Here is an 18,580-nt window from a genome sequence, read left to right as displayed (position 1 = left end):
AAGTATGCCCTGTGTCTGCACGAAATAAACCAGCCTACAGCACACAATTTGCCATGGCGACATTCACCCTGGAGCAAGTGCAAAAGCACAACACGGCCGACGACCTCTGGATCGTCCTCCACAACAAGGGTTAGTCACTTTACTATTTTGCCTCGCAGGATATGGAAGTTGACCGTCAGTGTAGTCTACAATGTTACCAATTATCTAGAAGATCATCCCGGTGGAAAGGAAGTTCTCATCGAAGCCGCCGGTACCGATGCCACCGAAGCTTTTGAAGAAATCGGCCACTCCGATGAGGCGCGCGAGCAGCTTGAGCCCTACTTTGTTGGCGACTTACCTTCAGAGGTACTATCTTAGCCCCTATTCACACTACATATCCTGACTTGCCTAGGAACAAGCCGAGACTGTGGAGATCTACCGTCCGACCTTCGAACAAGTGTCACAGTCCGCTGTCGTCAACGTGAAGAAGCCCTCGCCATGGGGATTCCTTCGCACGGCAAGCAAACTCGGATTGAGCGGTCTCGTCGTCACAGCCATCGTGTCAGTCTATAACCGAGGCATGACGCCCTCAGAAGCCCTCCAGGTTGTGCAGCACTCGGCGCTTTCCTTCATCCAACTCCCACGGGGCGCCGATGGCAATAACGCCAGCCAATTCTGGTTAGGTGCAGGCATCTCCAGCATCATCCAATTCTCCGCAACACTTGGCCTAGGTTTATGGGCGTCGACGAAGCTAGACGTACAGCAAGAGTTCACGCACTATGCCTCTCACAGACCATCCAAGCCCGCGCATCTGATGCACCTTTCCAAGACAACCATCACCATCCCGAGACCAAAGCCTCTCAACCCGCGACAATGGCGACCCTTCACCATGACCCAGAAGACCGAGATCGCCCCGAATGTTTACCACATTATTTTCTCCCTGCCGAACCCCGACGACATTCTCGGCCTCCCAACAGGACAACACATCGCCCTACGTGCAACAATCAACGGCACCAGCGTAGCACGCTCATACACCCCCATATCGAACAACAAGGATCGCGGCCGCATCGAGCTCCTCGTAAAGGCCTACCCGCAGGGCGCAATGACGCAGCACCTCGCGCAGATGAAAATAGGCGATACCATCGAGATCCGCGGCCCTAAGGGCGCCATGCAGTACTCCCCACGGTATGCCAAACACATTGGCATGATTGCCGGCGGCACTGGCATCACCCCTATGTACCAGCTTATCCGCGCCATTTGCGAGGATCCGGCAGACACTGATACGCGCGTCTCGCTTCTGTATGCTAATAATACCGAGGAGGATATTTTGCTTCGCGCAGAGCTGGAGGCTTTTGCTCGTGATCATTCAGATAGGTTTCAGGTGCACTATGTGCTGAGTAGGCCTGATGATAGCTGGACTGGGTACCGAGGGTTTGTGAGTGCTGAGCTTATTCAGAGGCATTTGCCTGTTGTTGAACCGGATAGTAAAATGCTGCTGTGTGGGCCGCCGCCAATGATCGGGGCTATGAAGAAGGTGTTGCTGGAATTGGCATGGCCTATGCCTGGGGCGGTGGCGAAGGCTGGGGATCAGGTGTTTTTGTTCTAATAGATTAGTTGAACAATTTCAGTTTCACGTATAGAGTCCACTTACCAATAACAGGGCCAGCTTACCAATAGCCCAGCCGCCAAGTTGATAAACCCGCACGTAGTAGCAGTATGTCGGTGGCAAATCCCCCCCTAGCATCAAAGATTGCAAGCAACTCTGTATAATCCTTGCTAATATGCTCTAACTCTGACTACGATTTCCCCAGTACATTGAGAGCTACTCAAATACTGATCATTTCATCTCCTCCAGTAAATCATAGTAATAACATATCTTCCAACAACAACAACAACAACAACAACAACAACAACAACAACAACAACAACAACAACAACAACAACAACAACAACAACAACCAACTACTCTCTTGAGATCAGATAGATCTGAATCCATACATCTTTGACCCTCCATCTTGACATACTAGTACCCTACTTCAATCCCAACATACACATCATACCAACGCACCTTTTAGTAGTATACACCAGCAGCCTTCATCATTTGTAACCCAGCCAGGCTCAAAGAGCAAACACCTTCATCATCATCATCATCATCAACATCCTACAACCAACGACCCACCAGCCCACTAATCCCCCAAAAATGGTCAAAACAGGATTGATCCATCTTTCAAAACCCGCCTAACCATCTCCATCAAATATCCCAGAAATCCATCCCTAAAGACCACCCTGCTCGGAAACCGGCACAACAACAACAACAACAACAACAACAACACCAACCGAGAAGAACTAATCTTCTCCGAACTTCCAGTCTAGTAAGGAGGCTAAACTTGCCGATAACCGATTTTCCACTGTGCAGAAGAACGCCCCATGTGGAGTCCAAGAATTCAGGATCCGGTACTTGCTGGCTTCTAAACACTCTCTCCGAACTTGTTTCTCTGTTCCGAGTCCGAGGCTCTCCGAACTGTATCCGTTCCGTGTCCGAGGGTCTCCGAAGTCATTCCGTTGCGGGTTGGGTTGGGTTGGGTTAGGGTTACTTCGGCTTCCCGGCATTGTGGTGGATAGGAATTGTATACGTGAAGTTTCGGGATTTGAATTACGGGTTCGTGGTACTGGGTATTTATTGGTAGAGTGTATATATATATATTTAAATATGTATATATATAAGATATCTTCCTATCGTACGGATGGACGGTTTTTGTGCTGTGCTGTGCTGGGGTTTCCTATCTGTGCTCTTATATTGTATCCATTTATCTTATACCATTATTTTTCTTTACTATACTTCATTTTCCAATCTACAGCATTCAAAATGTCTACAACTACCATTCCCCATCCTTCCAAAACTCGCCCTATTGTCGTCATAGGCGCCGGTATCCTGGGCCGCCGCATCGCCGCCGTCTTCTCATCTGCCGGGTATACCGTGCACATCAGCGATCCATCGTCCTCTGCTCTTGACTCTGCAAGAACTTACGTCTCGACGCACATCCACGAATTCACTACCCATACCCCTCATCCGTCTTCTTCTCCAGGCCAAATCTCAACCTTCACCTCTATCCCTGAAGCAGTCGCCACCGCCTGGCTAGTCATCGAAGCCGTTCCTGAGATCCTGCCCTTGAAGAAAACCCTCTTCGCAGATCTCCATGCCCACAGTCCAGCGGACTGCATTCTCGCGTCGAACAGCAGCAGTTACAAATCCCGCCTAATTGGCGGCCATCTGCCACTGTCACGACGGGTCCTTCTCCTCAACATGCACTTCACTATGCCACCGTCCATCCGTACCGTGGAACTAATGACCTGTGGGGAGACGGACGAGCGGGTATTCCCCATGCTCAGTGAGGTGTTGGATGAGTGTGGAGTTATCCCGGTGACAGCGAGGAAGGAGTCCACGGGGTTCATCTTCAATCGTCTCTGGGCGGCGATTAAGCGTGAAATACTGTTGATTTTGGCGGAGGGTGTGAGTGAACCCAAAGAGATTGATCTGTTGTGGGAGGAGATGTTTGGTAGAAAGGAGAGTTTGCCGCCGTGTCGCTTGATGGATGCGGTTGGGCTGGATACGGTGGCTGATATCGAGGAGAATTATGTGCGGGAGAGGGGACTGGATGGACGGTGGACGGTGGATTGGGTGAGGGAGAAATTTGTGAGTGTTGGGAGGGTTGGGAAGAAGGCTGCTGAGGGGTTGGGAGGATTGTATCCGCCTGATGATCTTACTGAAGACGTGAACGGGAAGAAGGTGGTGGGAGAAGCGCCTCTGCTATATCTTCTTGATGTTGGGCTGGGAGCGAATACTTCTGATATCGAGAAGGTTTCTACCGCTGGGAGGATACTGAAGTTCCAGCCAGGTACCACTGGCATGCCCCCCGTCACCATTATCTCAGGCCAGTCTCTCCCGGATGGGATCGATGTGTCCCAGACGACAGGACGCATCTTCTGGACGAACATGGGGCAGTCGACATCCACGCACGATGGATCTGTGCACTCGGCGACACTGGATGGTCAGGATATATGCACCTTACTTCCAGCTGGGGCGGTGCACACCCCCAAACAGCTTGTCGTTGATGATACAACGCAGCACGTGTATTTCTGCGATCGCGAAGGGATGAGCGTGCATCGGGTGCGGTTCGACGGGGCTGGCCATGAGGTGCTGGTGCGGACAGGAGCGCTTGATGATGCCACCCACCGCGGAGACATGACGCGGTGGTGTGTGGGCATTGCATTGGACCGGAAGAACAGACATGTGTATTGGACGCAGAAGGGCCCGAGTAAAGGTGGGAAGGGGCGGATATTCCGTGCTGGTTTGGAGGTGCCGGCTGGACAGACGGCTGATGGTCGGGAAGATGTCGAAATGGTGTTGGAGGGATTGCCGGAGCCGATTGATTTGGAGTTTGACGAGGAGGAGGGAATGCTATATTGGACCGATCGGGGAGAGCATCCGTGGGGGTGTTCGATGAATAGGGTCAAGGTTGGTGGTGAGGTGGCGGTGCAGGAGTCGAGGGAGGTTCTGGCAAGGCATTTTAATGAGCCTATTGGGTTGAAGGTGAATAGGAAGGATAAGAAGGTGTATGTTGCTGATTTGGGAGGGAGTATGTATTGTGTTGATTTGGAGGATGGGGAGAAAAAGGTGGTGTGGAGGGATGAGGGGTGTTATACTGGGGTTGCGTTGGTAAGTGAATAGGTCTGGGTTTTGTCTGTATTTAACCGCTGCAATTCAACCCAAAAGCAGTGCATGCGTCTTTAGTAGTTACATTCAAGTCCAAATATTTGCATAAATACAACAACCTAATCAAACGACGCCAGCGCCGCTTCCCCATCCCCATCAACATCAACATCCCCTGCTCCTCCCAGATTCTCATCACTAATAGCAACCCCAATAGCAGATGGAGAAACAGCACCACCAGCAGCGGCCTTCCTCCCCTCATGCTCCATGCCCAGGATCTGCCACGCGCGACCCATCATCCCATGACCTAACCCCTGAGGGAAATTCGCCCCGTAAGCCGAGTTCCGTGGCATATGGCCACGCGCACGATCACGATCCTGCTCGCGAGCCAGTCGGTCTTTCTTGGCGGCCGCGACGCGGTCTTGTTCGCGCTCGTGGGAGATGATTTCGTCGCGCCATTCGGCCCAGCGGGAGAAGTTTTCGCGCTGGCGGAGGACTTGGTAGCGGAGTTTGGTTTTGGAGGGGCGCCAGCCTGTTCGGGTATTGGTGGAGTTGGAGGTGAGGGTGGATTTGAGGTCGCAGATGTTGGAGTCTTTGGTGAGTTTGAGGAGGTGGGTGAAGACTTCTCTGCTTTCGTGGGCGGTTTGGTGGAGCTTTTCGGTGGTGGGGGTTGTGGTTGTGGTTGGGGCAGAGGTGAGAGGGACGTCGAGCCAGGAGTAGAGGTCTGCTGAGCGTTGGACGGAGAAGGGGTCGAGCATGTTGGCGCGTCGGTTTTCTTCGCGGAGGTAGCGGACGGCGGCCTGGAGGCTCTCGACTTCGGCGCGCAGGGCTTCGTTCTCGCGCATGGTGGCCAGAGAGACGCCGGCGTCGACGGCGATGCCTTCGGTTGTGGTGGCGCCGGTGGTGCCGGAGATGCGTTTGACTTTGTCGAGGCGGGATTTGATCTCGTCGCGCTCGGCTTCGAGGGCTTCGAGGTCTTTGCGTTGCTTTTCAACGGTGGAGGTGAGTTCGGTTTCTCGGGTGCGGATCTTCTCCAGCTCGGCTTCTAGGTCTTTCACCATTGATGCCTTTTTGCTGGCTTCGCGCATCCGGGACTCGACGAGCTCGACCTTGATGGCTTGCTCTTCGATGGCTTGGTCTTTGACGCCGAGGGCGGTGGATGCTTCGTGGATCTCGTTCTTCAGGCGACGAATCTCTTCGTCGGCGTCGGGGGAGATAGTTTTGTTGGATTTGAGCTCGGCGGAACGGACGGTCCATGGGGAGGGACGCCGCTCGAATTCTGTCGTGATGGAGAGATCGGACGTGATGGAGTCGAGCTCCTCGAGGAGGCCGCCCAGGCTGCGGAGTCGGTTGCCGATGAGGAACATCGTGTCGCTGCTTTCGGTTCCTGTTTCGGAGGGCTGGGCGTAGAGGGTGGAGATCTGAGACATGGTGTTTAATGCTTCTTCCAGGGATAGAGGCTGTGTGCGGCTTTCGTCGATGATAAGGAAAACGATGTTCTCTCCAATCTGGCGAGTCAAATCTGACAAGTCTTTGGCGGCCTCTTCAGCTTGTTTGAAAGGGCCGACAACGTCCTGCGAGAGAGCAAGAGACCTCGAGCGAAGATCTTCCAGGGAGCGGTTGATCTTTCCCATGGCCACCTTAAGACCACGAGCTTGAGACACGAGTCCTTCCATCTTGTTGTATAGGAAGGTGTGCTCTTCGTCGCCGCCTTCTGGCACCACAAGCTTCGACTGGAACAGCGACTTGAGACGTGAGATTGCCGAGGCTGCGTGGTCGGTGTAGGCCTGGGCCAACATGGAGCGCATGCACAGCTCGTCGGCGAACGTTTCTAAGGAGCTGGGAAGAAGAGTCTCGGTGAGATGGGACAAGAGTGCAATAGACCGCTGCAGCTCAACAGCACACTTTTTCATGTTCACGTCGTTCTTCTTCAGAGCTTCCAACCAGAAGTTTAAGGTGCGCTCAACCGGCTCCATCTCGAACAAGGCTCCTTTCATAGTCTCAAACCCTTCGGAAGAACAGTTTGTGATGTAGTTCACAAACCGATCGCAGAGAGAAGCAATATACAAGAGCTTCTCCATGACCTCGTGGGCGATGAAGAGGTCTTCGAGGGGAGTAGATACAGACGCCTGTTCGGAAACCTTCTCACGGAAAGTGCTGGTCATCAAAGTCGCCTTGAAGCTCACGCGCTTGAAGCGCAGAAGCGCGAGAATGGCATTCCGCTCACTCTCGTAGTATTCGGGAAGATACAGCTTGGTAATGGACAAATGCTGCGCCGCTTCCTCTGCTTCCATACGGTTGAGTTCAATGTCGATTGTCTTCGTTTGCGCCTTTGAAACCGAGGCCTGAAGCTTAAGATTGAGGTCCATCATGGCCCGGGAGCGCGTGGAGAGGTCAGTAGCCTCTGCTTCGGAGATCTGTTGGGATGCACGCATATCTTCCAGGTCTCCCTGCAGAGTAGAGACTAGCTCTCGGAAGCGGACAAGCGTGTATTCTAGATCCTCGATGACTTCGTCTTGCTGGGCGAGCCGGCGACTTTGCTCAGTGAAGAGACCATCCTTGTAGTCAATCTCCTCCTGCAGCTGTTTCTCCGTCTCGATGTGGTTGTATTCAAGTTCGTCGTTGATCTCTTTCAGAGCCTCCAGATCCTCAATGGCTGCTTTCAATTCGTTGATGTCCTCCTGATAACGCATGTTCTTGTCGGCAAGTTCCTCGATCATTTCTTCAGCTCCCAGGGCCGTCTCCAATTGCTGCTTCAGGTGTTCCACATTGTTTTCCGCTACGAGCAGCTTCTGTTTTGTCTTCTCATATTTAGACTTGATGGCGGTATATTCCTCCAAATCCTGCTGAAGCTCCTTGACTTGATCCCTGAGTTCCGCTTCCTGCTGCTGGGTCATATCACGGAGGCGTAAAAGAGCCTCTCGAAGACGCTCATTCGTCTTCTCCATCTGCAACCATCCATGGCTGGACTTTTCTTCCGGGCTCATGACCTGGCCAAGTTCCTCATTTTCTTCGCGCAGAACCTCCGCTTCCAGTTCGAGCTCTTCAACCCTCAACCTGAGAGTCTCCACTTCGTGCTTGAAAGCATCCGCGGTCTCTTCCGCCATTTCGCGGTCCAGAGTGGCCATTTCCATAAGCGAATCATGTTCCGCCTGGAGTCGCTCGACTTCCTCGAGCCTCGCTTCCGAATCTTTCAGCTTCTTCCGTAGCTCGTTAATCTCAAGCTGCTGCGGCTGATACTTCGCTTGCAGCTTCTGGATGATGCCTTCGAACTTGTCTCGTTCCGACTGAAGTTGTTCCAAAGTCTTTAGCTTCTCGCGGTCGTCAGCCCGTTTCTTTTCCATGACCCGGAGCTTGGTTTTCAGCTCATCCAGCTCCCTTGCTACAACATTTCCACTTAGCGACTGTCGATGTGACGGAGTGGGTTGGGGTCTTTGGCTGGTAGCTGTCCGCAAAGAACTCGGTGTGGGCTTCGGAGCCTTAGGCGCCAGATCCGCGTCATCTGCGCCCTCCTCTTCGACATCATGGGAGCTTGTCTCCAATTCCTCAGACTGAGGGCTTGCCACACTTTCTGCTTCTTCCGATGCTTTGTTTGAGCCCGTGGGCCGGAGCACAGGTCGCTTTGTCAATCCTGACGGTGCCGACGCTGTACCCTGGACACTGGGTCTGCCTGTCCTGCTCGCTGGTGCGGATATCGAAGGTCGTGATGCGCGAGTTGTCGCCGAAGGAGGAGCGGGCGGGCCCATAGACGTCTTGGAGCTGATGGATGTCCGAGTCTTGGGTGCCACCGCAGACGGCCGCGGTGTGCTGCTTGCAGATGATCTGTTCGAGAGGGGGGTGGAGGCGGGCTTCGTCGGTGACTTTGTAGGAGACTATCGTGCGACCAGCATTAGCTTCTTAATATTACTATTGGCGTGCTAGAGGGACGGTACAATACCTTTGTTGACAAGCGTTGAGCGGCTCCTCTCAGGGCCGAGGTCGGACTTGAAGCCCCGGCGCTATGTCTCTTTGCAGTCGCAGATGACAGAGAAGTCGGTCTCTTGAGTCCGGTGTTCCCTGGAGTGACACCACTTTGGGCGCGACTTCGGCTGGCCGGGGTGGTGGTGGCATTCCCCTTAGGGGCGGCCGGCTTAGTCGGTCGAGCGGGCTGTTCAACAATTGCAGCGATGGCAGTGGGCCGGACGAACATGCCAAATCCCGGTTCGCAGTCGAAGTATCGTTCTCCTTGGACTGAGCCATCGTTCTTGCCCGTGGGCTCGTCCAATTCCACGCCGATCCAGTCTCCCGCAGCGAATTGTGTCGAGCCAACAAACCGAACGGTGGCCTGCCGACCGTCGGTCAAAGTGACCACATGGCCCGGAGATAGGTCAGCCATATTGAAGCATTCAGGCCGATAGAAAGCCCCGGTGCAGGATTGTCCTGTCGTGGAAGAGGGAGGGGAATGGGATGTTGTTGTCTTGTTGATGGTGTCTGTACGGGGAAGCTCCCCCGTTCGGAGCCTCAGGACGCGACTCGTGCACGGTTGTTTATGCCTGAGGCAGAAAGATATACAGTAGCCCTACGTCTATCTTCACCTTGACTGGTCTGCTTTCTTTGACTACATTCGACTACACTATTTTTGAATTTGCAGTGTGCGCTATTGAAATGGTCATATTCTCGTGAGTATCAATTACACTATATGTGCATTCATGAATTTTAGAGTATGTGCCTGTACCCAAGATAAGAACCCGTCAAAGTCAGAATGATAATATCGCTCATAGTCTTCGTGACATCTTGAAACCCAAGAGGCCGTGCACATCTATAAAATCTATCTATCGCATGAAGTGACTGAATCTATACTTCCTGTTTGGACTTAAACAAGTCGGGGAAGCAGGTCCTAAGTTCCTCCAGGCTGCGAATCATATATTGCGAGGCCGGCACGTGGGGGAGGGGAATCCCAGGCTCAACGAGATGAGCCACGGCCCAACCCCGGGCGGCAGCATGAGTACAATTCAGACCGGAGTCATCTGAGCATAGTGGTCAGCACTTAATCTGGGCTTGTACAGTGAGGCAGGTTATTTAAGGAACAACTCACCAACAAAGTAGCACTCTGACGTGCTGGAAGCTCCGGCCTCCTTTTCCGCCCTCTCATACATAGCCTGGCTGGGTTTGCACACCAACGGCAAATTGCCATAGTCACAGTATGTGATGCCCTCAAACATGTCGTCCACCTGCAGCAACTTCACCACCCGTTTCGCATGGGTCACATAGGCGTTTGTGAGAAGCCACATTCGCACTTTGCTGCGGTCAATGTCTTCGAGCAGCTGGCGCAGCTTGGGGTCCGGTTTGAGGATATCGTCGAGCGGCAGCGCATCGTCCACTTCGCGGTTGAATTCCAGGGGGTCGATCTTGTGATGGCGCGTAAGACCTTCAATGGCGAGACCGTATTCCTTGTAGTACTTCATGTGGAGCATGTGTGCGTCATCGGCATTCAGGGACAGGTGCTTGATAAAGAATTGGTCTAGAAGAAGATGATGATTGGGTCAGCGCATATATATAAGTTAGAGTGCGGTCGCAGTGGCTCACTGATCAATTTCTGCATCTCATCGTGGATGTTGCACCCTTCACGGAGTAGTTTTGTCAGTATGTCCTGCGATCAATACCTCGGTTCGCGAAATTCCCACCTTTGGAGTAGAGCTGCGATCACACTCAGGTCAGTGACGAAAGGTAGACTGGGAGATGAGAAATGCGTCAACATACGCAGTTGTCAATGTCAAAGAAGAAGACCGGACGAGGGTCCAGCGGCGCACTGGCCGGACTGTTGGTGGTGGCCATTGTTCGTCGGGGGTATGAAGGTATACTGTTGCGATGCGGAGAAAAGGAAGTCGGGCGGTGGCAGAAGAGATTGCAGCGGAGGAATGGAGAGGAGGGTTGGACGTGATATGTTCTGGGAGCGAAAGGAATTCGCAAGAGAGAGCGCAGGGCTGAATGATTCATCGCAGACACATTAATGCCACCAGCGAAAGAAAAGCGAGAGAGGGGAGGGGGGGCCATACGGCGCAACAGGAACCGCGAAACCGAATGACTCCCTCCGGCGATGGCGGGAGCAGCCGGCGCGGCATTTCCACTTACACTGCTGCTGCTGCTACTATTTCCTTTTTGATTCCCCGACCAGGTTCTTTTACATTAATTAGTACTAGGCTCGGGGTCAACATTTTCTTGCGTTTGCTTCACCGAACCCGCTGTCTGTCGGCTGACTTGGGTAGACGGCCATATCTACCAGGGAGATTTGATTTCCTCTCATTCGGGGATCAAACAGACCTGTACATCCAATCAAGCCATGTGTGAATGCGCTGGGAAGTGACTAAGAAAGAAACTAGCGGTGCGCGCGGTGCCTTTGCAAGCTGGCCGCCTCGACGAAGCTGGCCTCGCCTTTTCTCCTCTGCAAACCGCCCCCGTCCACGTACTTCCCGCACCTCCATCCATCATCCATCCACCGCCATCACCGTCCTTCCCTCCCATTCCCTTCCCTTTCCTTTTCCCCCCCCCCCCCCCATCCTTCCCTCTCGCTCACCCTCCCTCATACTCAATATTATACACTCCTCACTCTTGGCCACCCATTCTAGTCTCCCTCAGCCAAGTCAAGTGAGGCAGTGAATTGCATTAAAGTGCTACAGCCGAAAGAAAAGCTGATGCAGGAAACTGATTCGGTCTACTGGTGTCTGGTGTGACAAAACAGCTCTTCTCGGAGCAACTTAAGTTTTTTTTTGTCGGTCCTCCGGGTATTATTTCTTATTTTAGACCATGGCAACAGCCCAGATTTCGCCGGCCTCAGGTAGTAATATACCTACCAGGCTGCCTGCAAGTGAGGAGATGCAGGAGTATGAAAAGATTTTGAAAATAAGTGACGATATCTTTTCTGGAACTCACCCTAGATTGAAGGTTCCCCAGCAGTTCGTGCGCAAGCCCGCCTCTCGAGGCCCCCCTGTCTCGACTCCCACCCAGGTAAAATCGGGTGACCAACTCAAGTCTCCCCCGAAACCCCAGCTTCCTCCGTCCGCTCCGTTGGCTCAGAGGCCGGCGACATCGCAGCCTCCCAGTGCAGGAAGTGCTCCTTCCGGCGCGACCGGGCCGTCGCGTTTAGTCCCTAAGCCTGCCTCGGAGATTGATCCCATATTTTTGACCAAGTCAGATGATCTAGTCAGAGCTGAGATACAACTACAGCGGCAGCGGGTGGAGAGAGTGCTGCGGGAACAGTTGGAACAGAAAAGGCAGGATTCGAGGCAGAAGGCCTCTCTCCAAGACACAAAACCAGACTTTGACGTTTCTGATGTGCTAGTGAAGGCCTTTGAGATGGTCAAACCGTCTCCGTCCGTGGATGCACCTGGTGCTGGAGAGCCCGGTGACTCTTTTGACGAGAACTCGTTCTACTCCAGTAGAGCCCCTGACTCTCCCCAACAGGGCGAGCCGCAGAGGCAGTCTCCAGCTCCCCAGTCTAATTCGGAGGAGCTGGCTACTGAAGCTCCAGCAGAGAACTTTTCAGATGAGTTGCAACGGCTTGAAGCCCTCAACAGAACTGGATCGGATCAGGATGTGCAAGATACTTACCCCGTGGCAGGCCACCTAGTACCCTATGATCAGAGGCAGCCGCACCATGCTGAGGTGGACGTCGCCGTCCGCAAATATCCCGAACCCGACCAGCCGACCGACACGTATGAAGAACCAGAGTATTCACCACCGGCCCCCGGGGTAGCGCCTATGGAGAGGGACGATAATTATGGGTCTCAACGGGGTTATGCGAACGGGACAAAACGACGAGCACCGGAAGATCGAGTGCCCGAGCGGCATCGTCGGTCTCGGAGGTCACTCTCGCGGGGAGGCGATGTAAGAATTGTGCGAAACCACATAACGTCGCCTGCTGCTCCGCAGCCGTCCAGAGTCTCCCCCTTAGCCATCGCCAAGGTGCCCTCAGTCCATCAACTAAAAGACTCGCGTCCGGATTACGGTCCAGAGCGCCATGTTAGCCCTGAGGTTCCTGCTCAGCCATTGACGTCTAGGAAACGTAGGAGGTTGCAGGATGACAGAGGTCGTCCATCGTATACTAGAGCGCCAGCAGCGGCCCATGTCGAAGAAGCATTCATCAAGGAAGAGCCCGTCTCACCTCCGCCATTCACAGACACTCAACACGCTTACCGGACCCGCCAGCCACAGGAAAGACCAGTGTACATTGACATTGCTTCCCCGCGCTACACTCCAGTATTAGAACGGAGAGAACCACAGATTAGGGAACCGGCATATGAGTACGAGGTGTACGAGCCCCATGCTGAGCCTGGAATTCAGCGCACCCTTTCGAGACTTAGTGCTCGCCGGCCAGTCCGGGACGATCAAGACTTGCGCAGAGTTGCCAGCTTGCATCAGGCTCGGCAACCCGAGTATGCTCGTGAATATGTTGACCAAGCCAGTCCCCAGTCGGTGCGGGCCGGGTCTTATGCTATTGTTGAGCGTCCACCACCTGAGAGAATTCGATACTATGATGAGCTGGCGCAGCCACCTCCTACGAGACGTTATATTCCGGCTGGCGAATCGCCCAACTCACCACGATATCATGATGCTTACTATGAAGAGGAACCTGCAGCACGGGTGATGGCGCCTCCACCGCGTCGGATAGTGGTTGACGAGCATGGCAATCAGTACTATGAGACGTTGCCTGCTCCAAGACTGCAGGCTATGCCTCCGCCCTCTACTCGACTACCCAGAAGTGACGTCTACGACGACCGTACACCACTGCGCCCGGCAAGCGTGCGAGCGGCGTCTGTTCTTGAGGATCCGTATGGCGGTCGGCGATACGTGCAGGACATGCCACCTCCTCCAACTGCCTACCGACGAGTCACCGACTACGCTCGTCCGGCTCCCAGCGAACGGCGACCGTATACTGGGGCTTTGGATGAACGAGAGCCGTTTCCCCGTAGTGCCAGCGTGCAAGTGACGGAATACGGGACTCGCCGTCCCCCTTACCTGGACGAGGCCGAGCTTCCCCGGGAGCGGATCGTCCGGATGCCGAGTGTGCGCCCGCCCACTAGTCGGTACGAGGAGCCGCCGATGATCCAGCGGGTGGAGAGCGTGCGCCCGAGCGGTCGAGACGTGAGCGTCTACATGGATGATGCTGCTGCTCGGCAGCCGAGAGAATACATTGAGCGGCCTGTATACGTTGCTACGCGCCCTGTGCGGGATGAGCGCTACTACGAGGGCAGTAACCCAGCGGAGAGGGTCATCCTTGACGGGGGAAGGGACGTAGTCCACCGAGTACCTCAACGCTACTGATCGTATCATACTATAATGACCACGTGGACATGGAGATGATGGCCCACAATGATTGATTGATTGATTGTATTTGGTGCATTCGCCTCGGATATATCAATTGCCTTTGATTGATTTGAATTCTGTTGTATCTAAAAAGCGTTTTGTATTTGGATGTGTCGAGCATCCTGTACCATAGTATAGCAGCACATCACTATGAGGGGTGAGAGAGAGGGGGGAAGAATAAGAAAGAAATGAATAGCCGCATGATCTCTTGCATCAGAAATACCACTACAAATTGTATAGAAATCGGGTGTCAAGTGACATGATTGATTCCACAACACAATGGCTTCATCATCGCAAGACGGCTGTTGACAGGTTCCGAGGGAGGTATAAAATACAAGATCATCAACCTACCGTGGCCATTACACTGGTAGATTATCGGTATTCAAATTGGAAGATAGCAAGCAGACAAGATACCCGAGAATAGAAAAGACAACTGAGACAAGGGGTACTAGGTTAGGTGTATAGTAACCTCCTTACTCCTTGGGTAGATAGGGAAACAGACATGCCTCCTCCGGTCATGTTAGGAAATCTCCTCACGGACGGGAAGAACATGAAAGAACAGAATTGGTTCATCAAGTTATTCATTTAAACAATATCAAGTTATGTATCGATCATATCGCATTGATGGTCAACGGTTGGATGTGACATGGTATGGTATGGCTTCCGTGTGTGGACAGAAGTTAATAGTAGTTGACTTGGTTAGTTAGTTTGAATGGGGAAAGGGGGGTTCATCTAATGTAGTGGATTCCTCAGCGGCATTTATATGCTTGGTTCAGTTGGTTATTCGAGAAAATTCTGCAGGCAGCAAAGAATAGATTAGTTAAGTGGAAACTGTGTATTAACTAAGAGGTTACTAGAGTAGTTGTCGGTTTTAGGTAGATTCGTTTAGTTAAGAGTTGAGGGGATCGATCGGTAGTAGTATCTAGTCTATACTGTGAAAGGTAAGTGCCAGTCTTCATATCAGTTCTTCATGGATTAGAGTACGCAGTAGTAACAGCACGGAGGTGTATACAGTAAATGGACAAGGGTTTAAAGTAGTAGTATTTTTGGCGCTTATTTTTGTTTGAGTTAGTCTATTTGGTGTTTTAACGGTCACTGCTGCTATTATTTATCCTGATGTTGGCTATAGCATTATATGTGTTTCTGTATGTAATGTTACTTACCAGCTACAGAGTAGCCCACCACCTTAATATGCAAATATAGAAATGAACAACACACCACCACTTAGTACCTATTCTCAGAGCATACATACATACCCCAAAGTACTTACATGCAATGTCGATATGCAAAGTAACTTACAGAGTACTAAACATGTAAAGCAAGTAACTTCTTACCATGAAATGATGGTGATATCCAGACCCACATCCCATGTCGCCGATAGATGACGTCGACGAAATATATCTCTCTTCGATCGTTGGCTGATCTTCCTCACTTTCACATCACCTTCACCTTACTTGATCTTCACCACGAATATTATTTTCAATTTAAATCATCGCTAATCTTCCTTCATGTTGAGTTAGATATAGTGTAGATTGTCATGCCATTATTGTGGTGGGTTGTGGGCTGTGGGTTATAGTGAAGTGGTTACATCAGTGATCAACGGTGGGTTGCTGCAGGCAGACGATGTTAGAACAGGACAGGACAGAGAGGATTTGTATCCTTACGTCCGGTATCTGTCTGTCTTTTTGTCTTGTCTTACTTGGGACTTTTTTTTTTATTATTGGCATCATAGATACTTACTGTAGGTACTTGTGTAAATAGTACCTGAGGGATGGATAATACTATGTTCTGTCTACATCATCATCGAGTCCATATATTGTAGTCTTCTATATCGAGAGCCCATTACAAAGTGATCAATCAATTCAAGACAACCCGTAATACAATTGTATAACCCAAACCTTAACATCAACGTTGATCATCCCCAATTCCTCCGACACACCCACACTCACGCACACACGGAGCGATGGAAGAGTGTCTGTTGGTCCACGGATCCAGAAATATTCTACCATTGGATGTCCCCGGGTAGGCTAGACACTAGATAGATACTTACCTTAGTGGTAAAAGGTGAAAGTAGAATGATCGTGATCACCAAGCTTGACTGTGACACAGGGAATTCCCCTTGCCATGGATGAAATCGATCGATGGGATACTTAGTACTACTCAGTCCCGGGCGGAGAAAAATAAAAAGAAAAAGAGGGAAAAGGCCCAAGTCATGATACACGGTGACGCAAGGTGGGTTTATCACTTGTCTCAGGATTTCGGGGTCTTACTTGATTCGTTTCACTTGTGTATGTCTGTCTGTTCTGTTTATCAGACTTAACTTGGTTAGTTAAATTTGGGGTCTGTGTTGGGTGGCTGTCTTGTTTGTCAGGTTGGGTAGGTTGGCACATGACTAGTTACTCATTATCTATCTATCGCTATATCTATTTTCATCCCTACTGTATACGTATATCTGTCTTAGTTTTCTCGTATATGCTATAGCTGGGTAGAATAGGTAGTAGGATTCCATCCGTCTCCATAGCACCCATCAAGGTATAAGGTATCCCCAGCCGGTCTGACTGGAATGGTATGGATAGACAGACAGACAAGGACGACGCCAGTGGCAAATGGGGAGGGAGCCAGCCAGCCAGCAGCCAACCGGGCCACACCCCCTCTCTCTCCCTCGATTCCCAGGCATCTACCTTACTATCTTCTTCCTGCCCTCCCGAGTTCCCCGGGAGAGGGAAAAAAAAGAGTGATGATGTACCTTACCTGGTGGAACAATACCCTTTCAAAATAGCCACAACCAATGATGATGAGTGGATGGGCATGGCGCGCTGGCTGCTTTGCCCCGGTACCTACAGGTGTCGAGCTGTGGATGGCAAACAGCTCAGTTGCTTTCCTGGAGCTTCCGAGCTGGTGTGTGTGTCCGACACAAACCGGGGATACATGATTGATTGATGAAGTGCAGATGCAGATGCAGATGCAGCGGCAGTTGCATTGATGTGTGTAATTGTGTAGCTACGTAAGTTATCTCCTTGGGAGGTTATTATTGAGCCTGAGGCATGAGTACTGTGTATCTAAATACAGTAAGACGAATACAGCGTGATGACAACACACACACGTGATCTACAAGACGGGACCGGGATTTCTCGCTTGCAGACCCGAAACGGGCAAGCCGGGTGGAGCCGTGCAGGGACGACTAGGATGAACGCAATCGAGGTTGAGGAGTGGAATATCCCCCCCCTCCCTCATCCCTCCCTCCCTCCGTCTGCTAGTAGGGGCTGCTGTGTTGGGAAGAATTAGAGAGGTAATAATTAAAGGAATGGATAAATTTATATATTATTTTCATAAAGTATCTGACTGACTTGAGGTGAAAGTGTGAGAGAGTTTCTGGGTCAGAATTGAGTTTACTTTTTCCCCATGGTGATGACGAGAAATGGACGACAGGTCCAGTAGTAAAGTAGTCAAGAGAGTTTCCGAGTGGAATTCCAAGGCCAGTCAGTCAGGTCACCTCAGATACTCTAGACTAGTGCTACCAAAAGTATGTTGGCGGGTGTGGATGATGAAAGGAGTCATTCTTTTCTGGAAATGTTGATTGGAGGGGGGGAAGGAGGGACGGACCCTAAGGAGGTCGAGATTCAGGCGATAAACCCGGCCTACTAACTAACTAACCTAACTACTTTGTGGTTAACTAACTAAATCGCGTAAGCTGGGAAAATCATAAGAATAGTCAGTTAGCAAGTGATCAGAGCGAGGGGAGAGGGAGAGAGTTGTGGCACTGGCAGCAGCAGCAGGAATGGCCACACCAGGTTTCGAGTCGTACTTTGGCCCAGACGATGCAAACATTGGGCCTAGACACTGGGCTGAGTACCCGCCCTTCCCGCCTGAGGATTCGAAGGGGAGTGATGACCATCATCATCATGGGAATTGAACGATGAGAAGAAGATGAGAAGAATTATGAGAGGATTAGATAGAAATTTGATGTCTAGAGTAATTATTAAAATAGTGCTCAACTGGATTTAGATAGGTAAAGAATATGAACAGAATTCATGTGTAACTTGATTTCCCCCCCAACGGTATGTCAGTATAAGCTGGTAACTTAACTAGTAGTAGCTCCTCGAGGTCGAGTCCCTTTGAAATCGGTGCCTGGGGAAAAAAGAGAGAGAAAGAAAAGAAGGTGTGAAGAAAAGGGAAATTCCCACTTTCTGACTCTTGACTCTTGACTACTGACTACCTGACTTGTTGCTCAGCTCTTTGGCTGCTCTTCTGCTGCTCTTCTCTCCGCCCCTCCAAAAGTCAGTCATCATCCATCCACACCAAAGCAGCTGAAAAGAGGCGCTGACTGGCTCTGTTGCTTGCCTGAATTCGGCCAGAGGAATTCCATCCATTCCCTTTCCATCATCTCTTTCTTGCTCTTCCCTTCCTTTACCCTCTCTTCCTTCTCTTCTCCTTCTCCTCCCCTCCCCCAAATCCAGTCTAAAGCTTTTTGCTGCTGGTGCTGCCAACAGACCCAACGCCGTTTTGTTGATCCATCATCCCATTCTCGTTTTCCCTTCCACTTCCTCT

The 18,580-nt window shown here is 51.5% G+C and overlaps 5 protein-coding genes across 5 annotated transcripts; 3 read left to right on the top strand and 2 right to left on the bottom strand.

Moving 5' to 3' along the window:
• Nucleotides 1-53: 53 nt before the first annotated feature.
• AtWU_06150 (cytochrome B5) lies at nucleotides 54-1,585 on the top strand (the record flags this gene model as incomplete). Its single annotated transcript, XM_035501260.1, has 3 exons — nucleotides 54-129; nucleotides 185-345; nucleotides 392-1,585. 3 exons carry the CDS (start codon nucleotides 54-56, stop codon nucleotides 1,583-1,585), a joined length of 1,431 nt encoding a protein of 476 aa, XP_035357153.1.
• Nucleotides 1,586-2,845: 1,260 nt separating this feature from the next.
• Nucleotides 2,846-4,708, top strand: AtWU_06149 (putative 3-hydroxyacyl-CoA dehyrogenase; the record flags this gene model as incomplete). The annotated part of the gene is made up of 1 exon (XM_035501259.1): nucleotides 2,846-4,708. The coding sequence occupies one exon, from the start codon at nucleotides 2,846-2,848 to the stop codon at nucleotides 4,706-4,708; it is 1,863 nt and encodes a 620-aa protein (XP_035357152.1).
• A 104-nt stretch (nucleotides 4,709-4,812) lies between these two features.
• Nucleotides 4,813-9,065, bottom strand: AtWU_06148 (putative dynactin; the record flags this gene model as incomplete). The annotated part of the gene is made up of 2 exons (XM_035501258.1): nucleotides 4,813-8,562; nucleotides 8,628-9,065. 2 exons carry the CDS (start codon nucleotides 9,063-9,065, stop codon nucleotides 4,813-4,815), a joined length of 4,188 nt encoding a protein of 1,395 aa, XP_035357151.1.
• A 458-nt stretch (nucleotides 9,066-9,523) lies between these two features.
• On the bottom strand, nucleotides 9,524-10,504 carry AtWU_06147 (putative pyrimidine 5'-nucleotidase; the record flags this gene model as incomplete). Its single annotated transcript, XM_035501257.1, has 5 exons — nucleotides 9,524-9,696; nucleotides 9,765-10,190; nucleotides 10,256-10,291; nucleotides 10,354-10,366; nucleotides 10,430-10,504. 5 exons carry the CDS (start codon nucleotides 10,502-10,504, stop codon nucleotides 9,524-9,526), a joined length of 723 nt encoding a protein of 240 aa, XP_035357150.1.
• A 969-nt stretch (nucleotides 10,505-11,473) lies between these two features.
• On the top strand, nucleotides 11,474-13,990 carry AtWU_06146 (uncharacterized protein; the record flags this gene model as incomplete). The annotated part of the gene is made up of 1 exon (XM_035501256.1): nucleotides 11,474-13,990. One exon carries the CDS (start codon nucleotides 11,474-11,476, stop codon nucleotides 13,988-13,990), a length of 2,517 nt encoding a protein of 838 aa, XP_035357149.1.
• Nucleotides 13,991-18,580: the final 4,590 nt, after the last annotated feature.

Source organism: Aspergillus tubingensis (genome assembly GCF_013340325.1).
Source record: "Aspergillus tubingensis WU-2223L DNA, scaffold_7, whole genome shotgun sequence".
Taxonomy (NCBI): domain Eukaryota; kingdom Fungi; phylum Ascomycota; class Eurotiomycetes; order Eurotiales; family Aspergillaceae; genus Aspergillus; species Aspergillus tubingensis.
The sequence above is the reverse complement of the archived record's forward strand: the minus strand, read 5'-3'. Positions and strand labels throughout refer to the sequence as shown.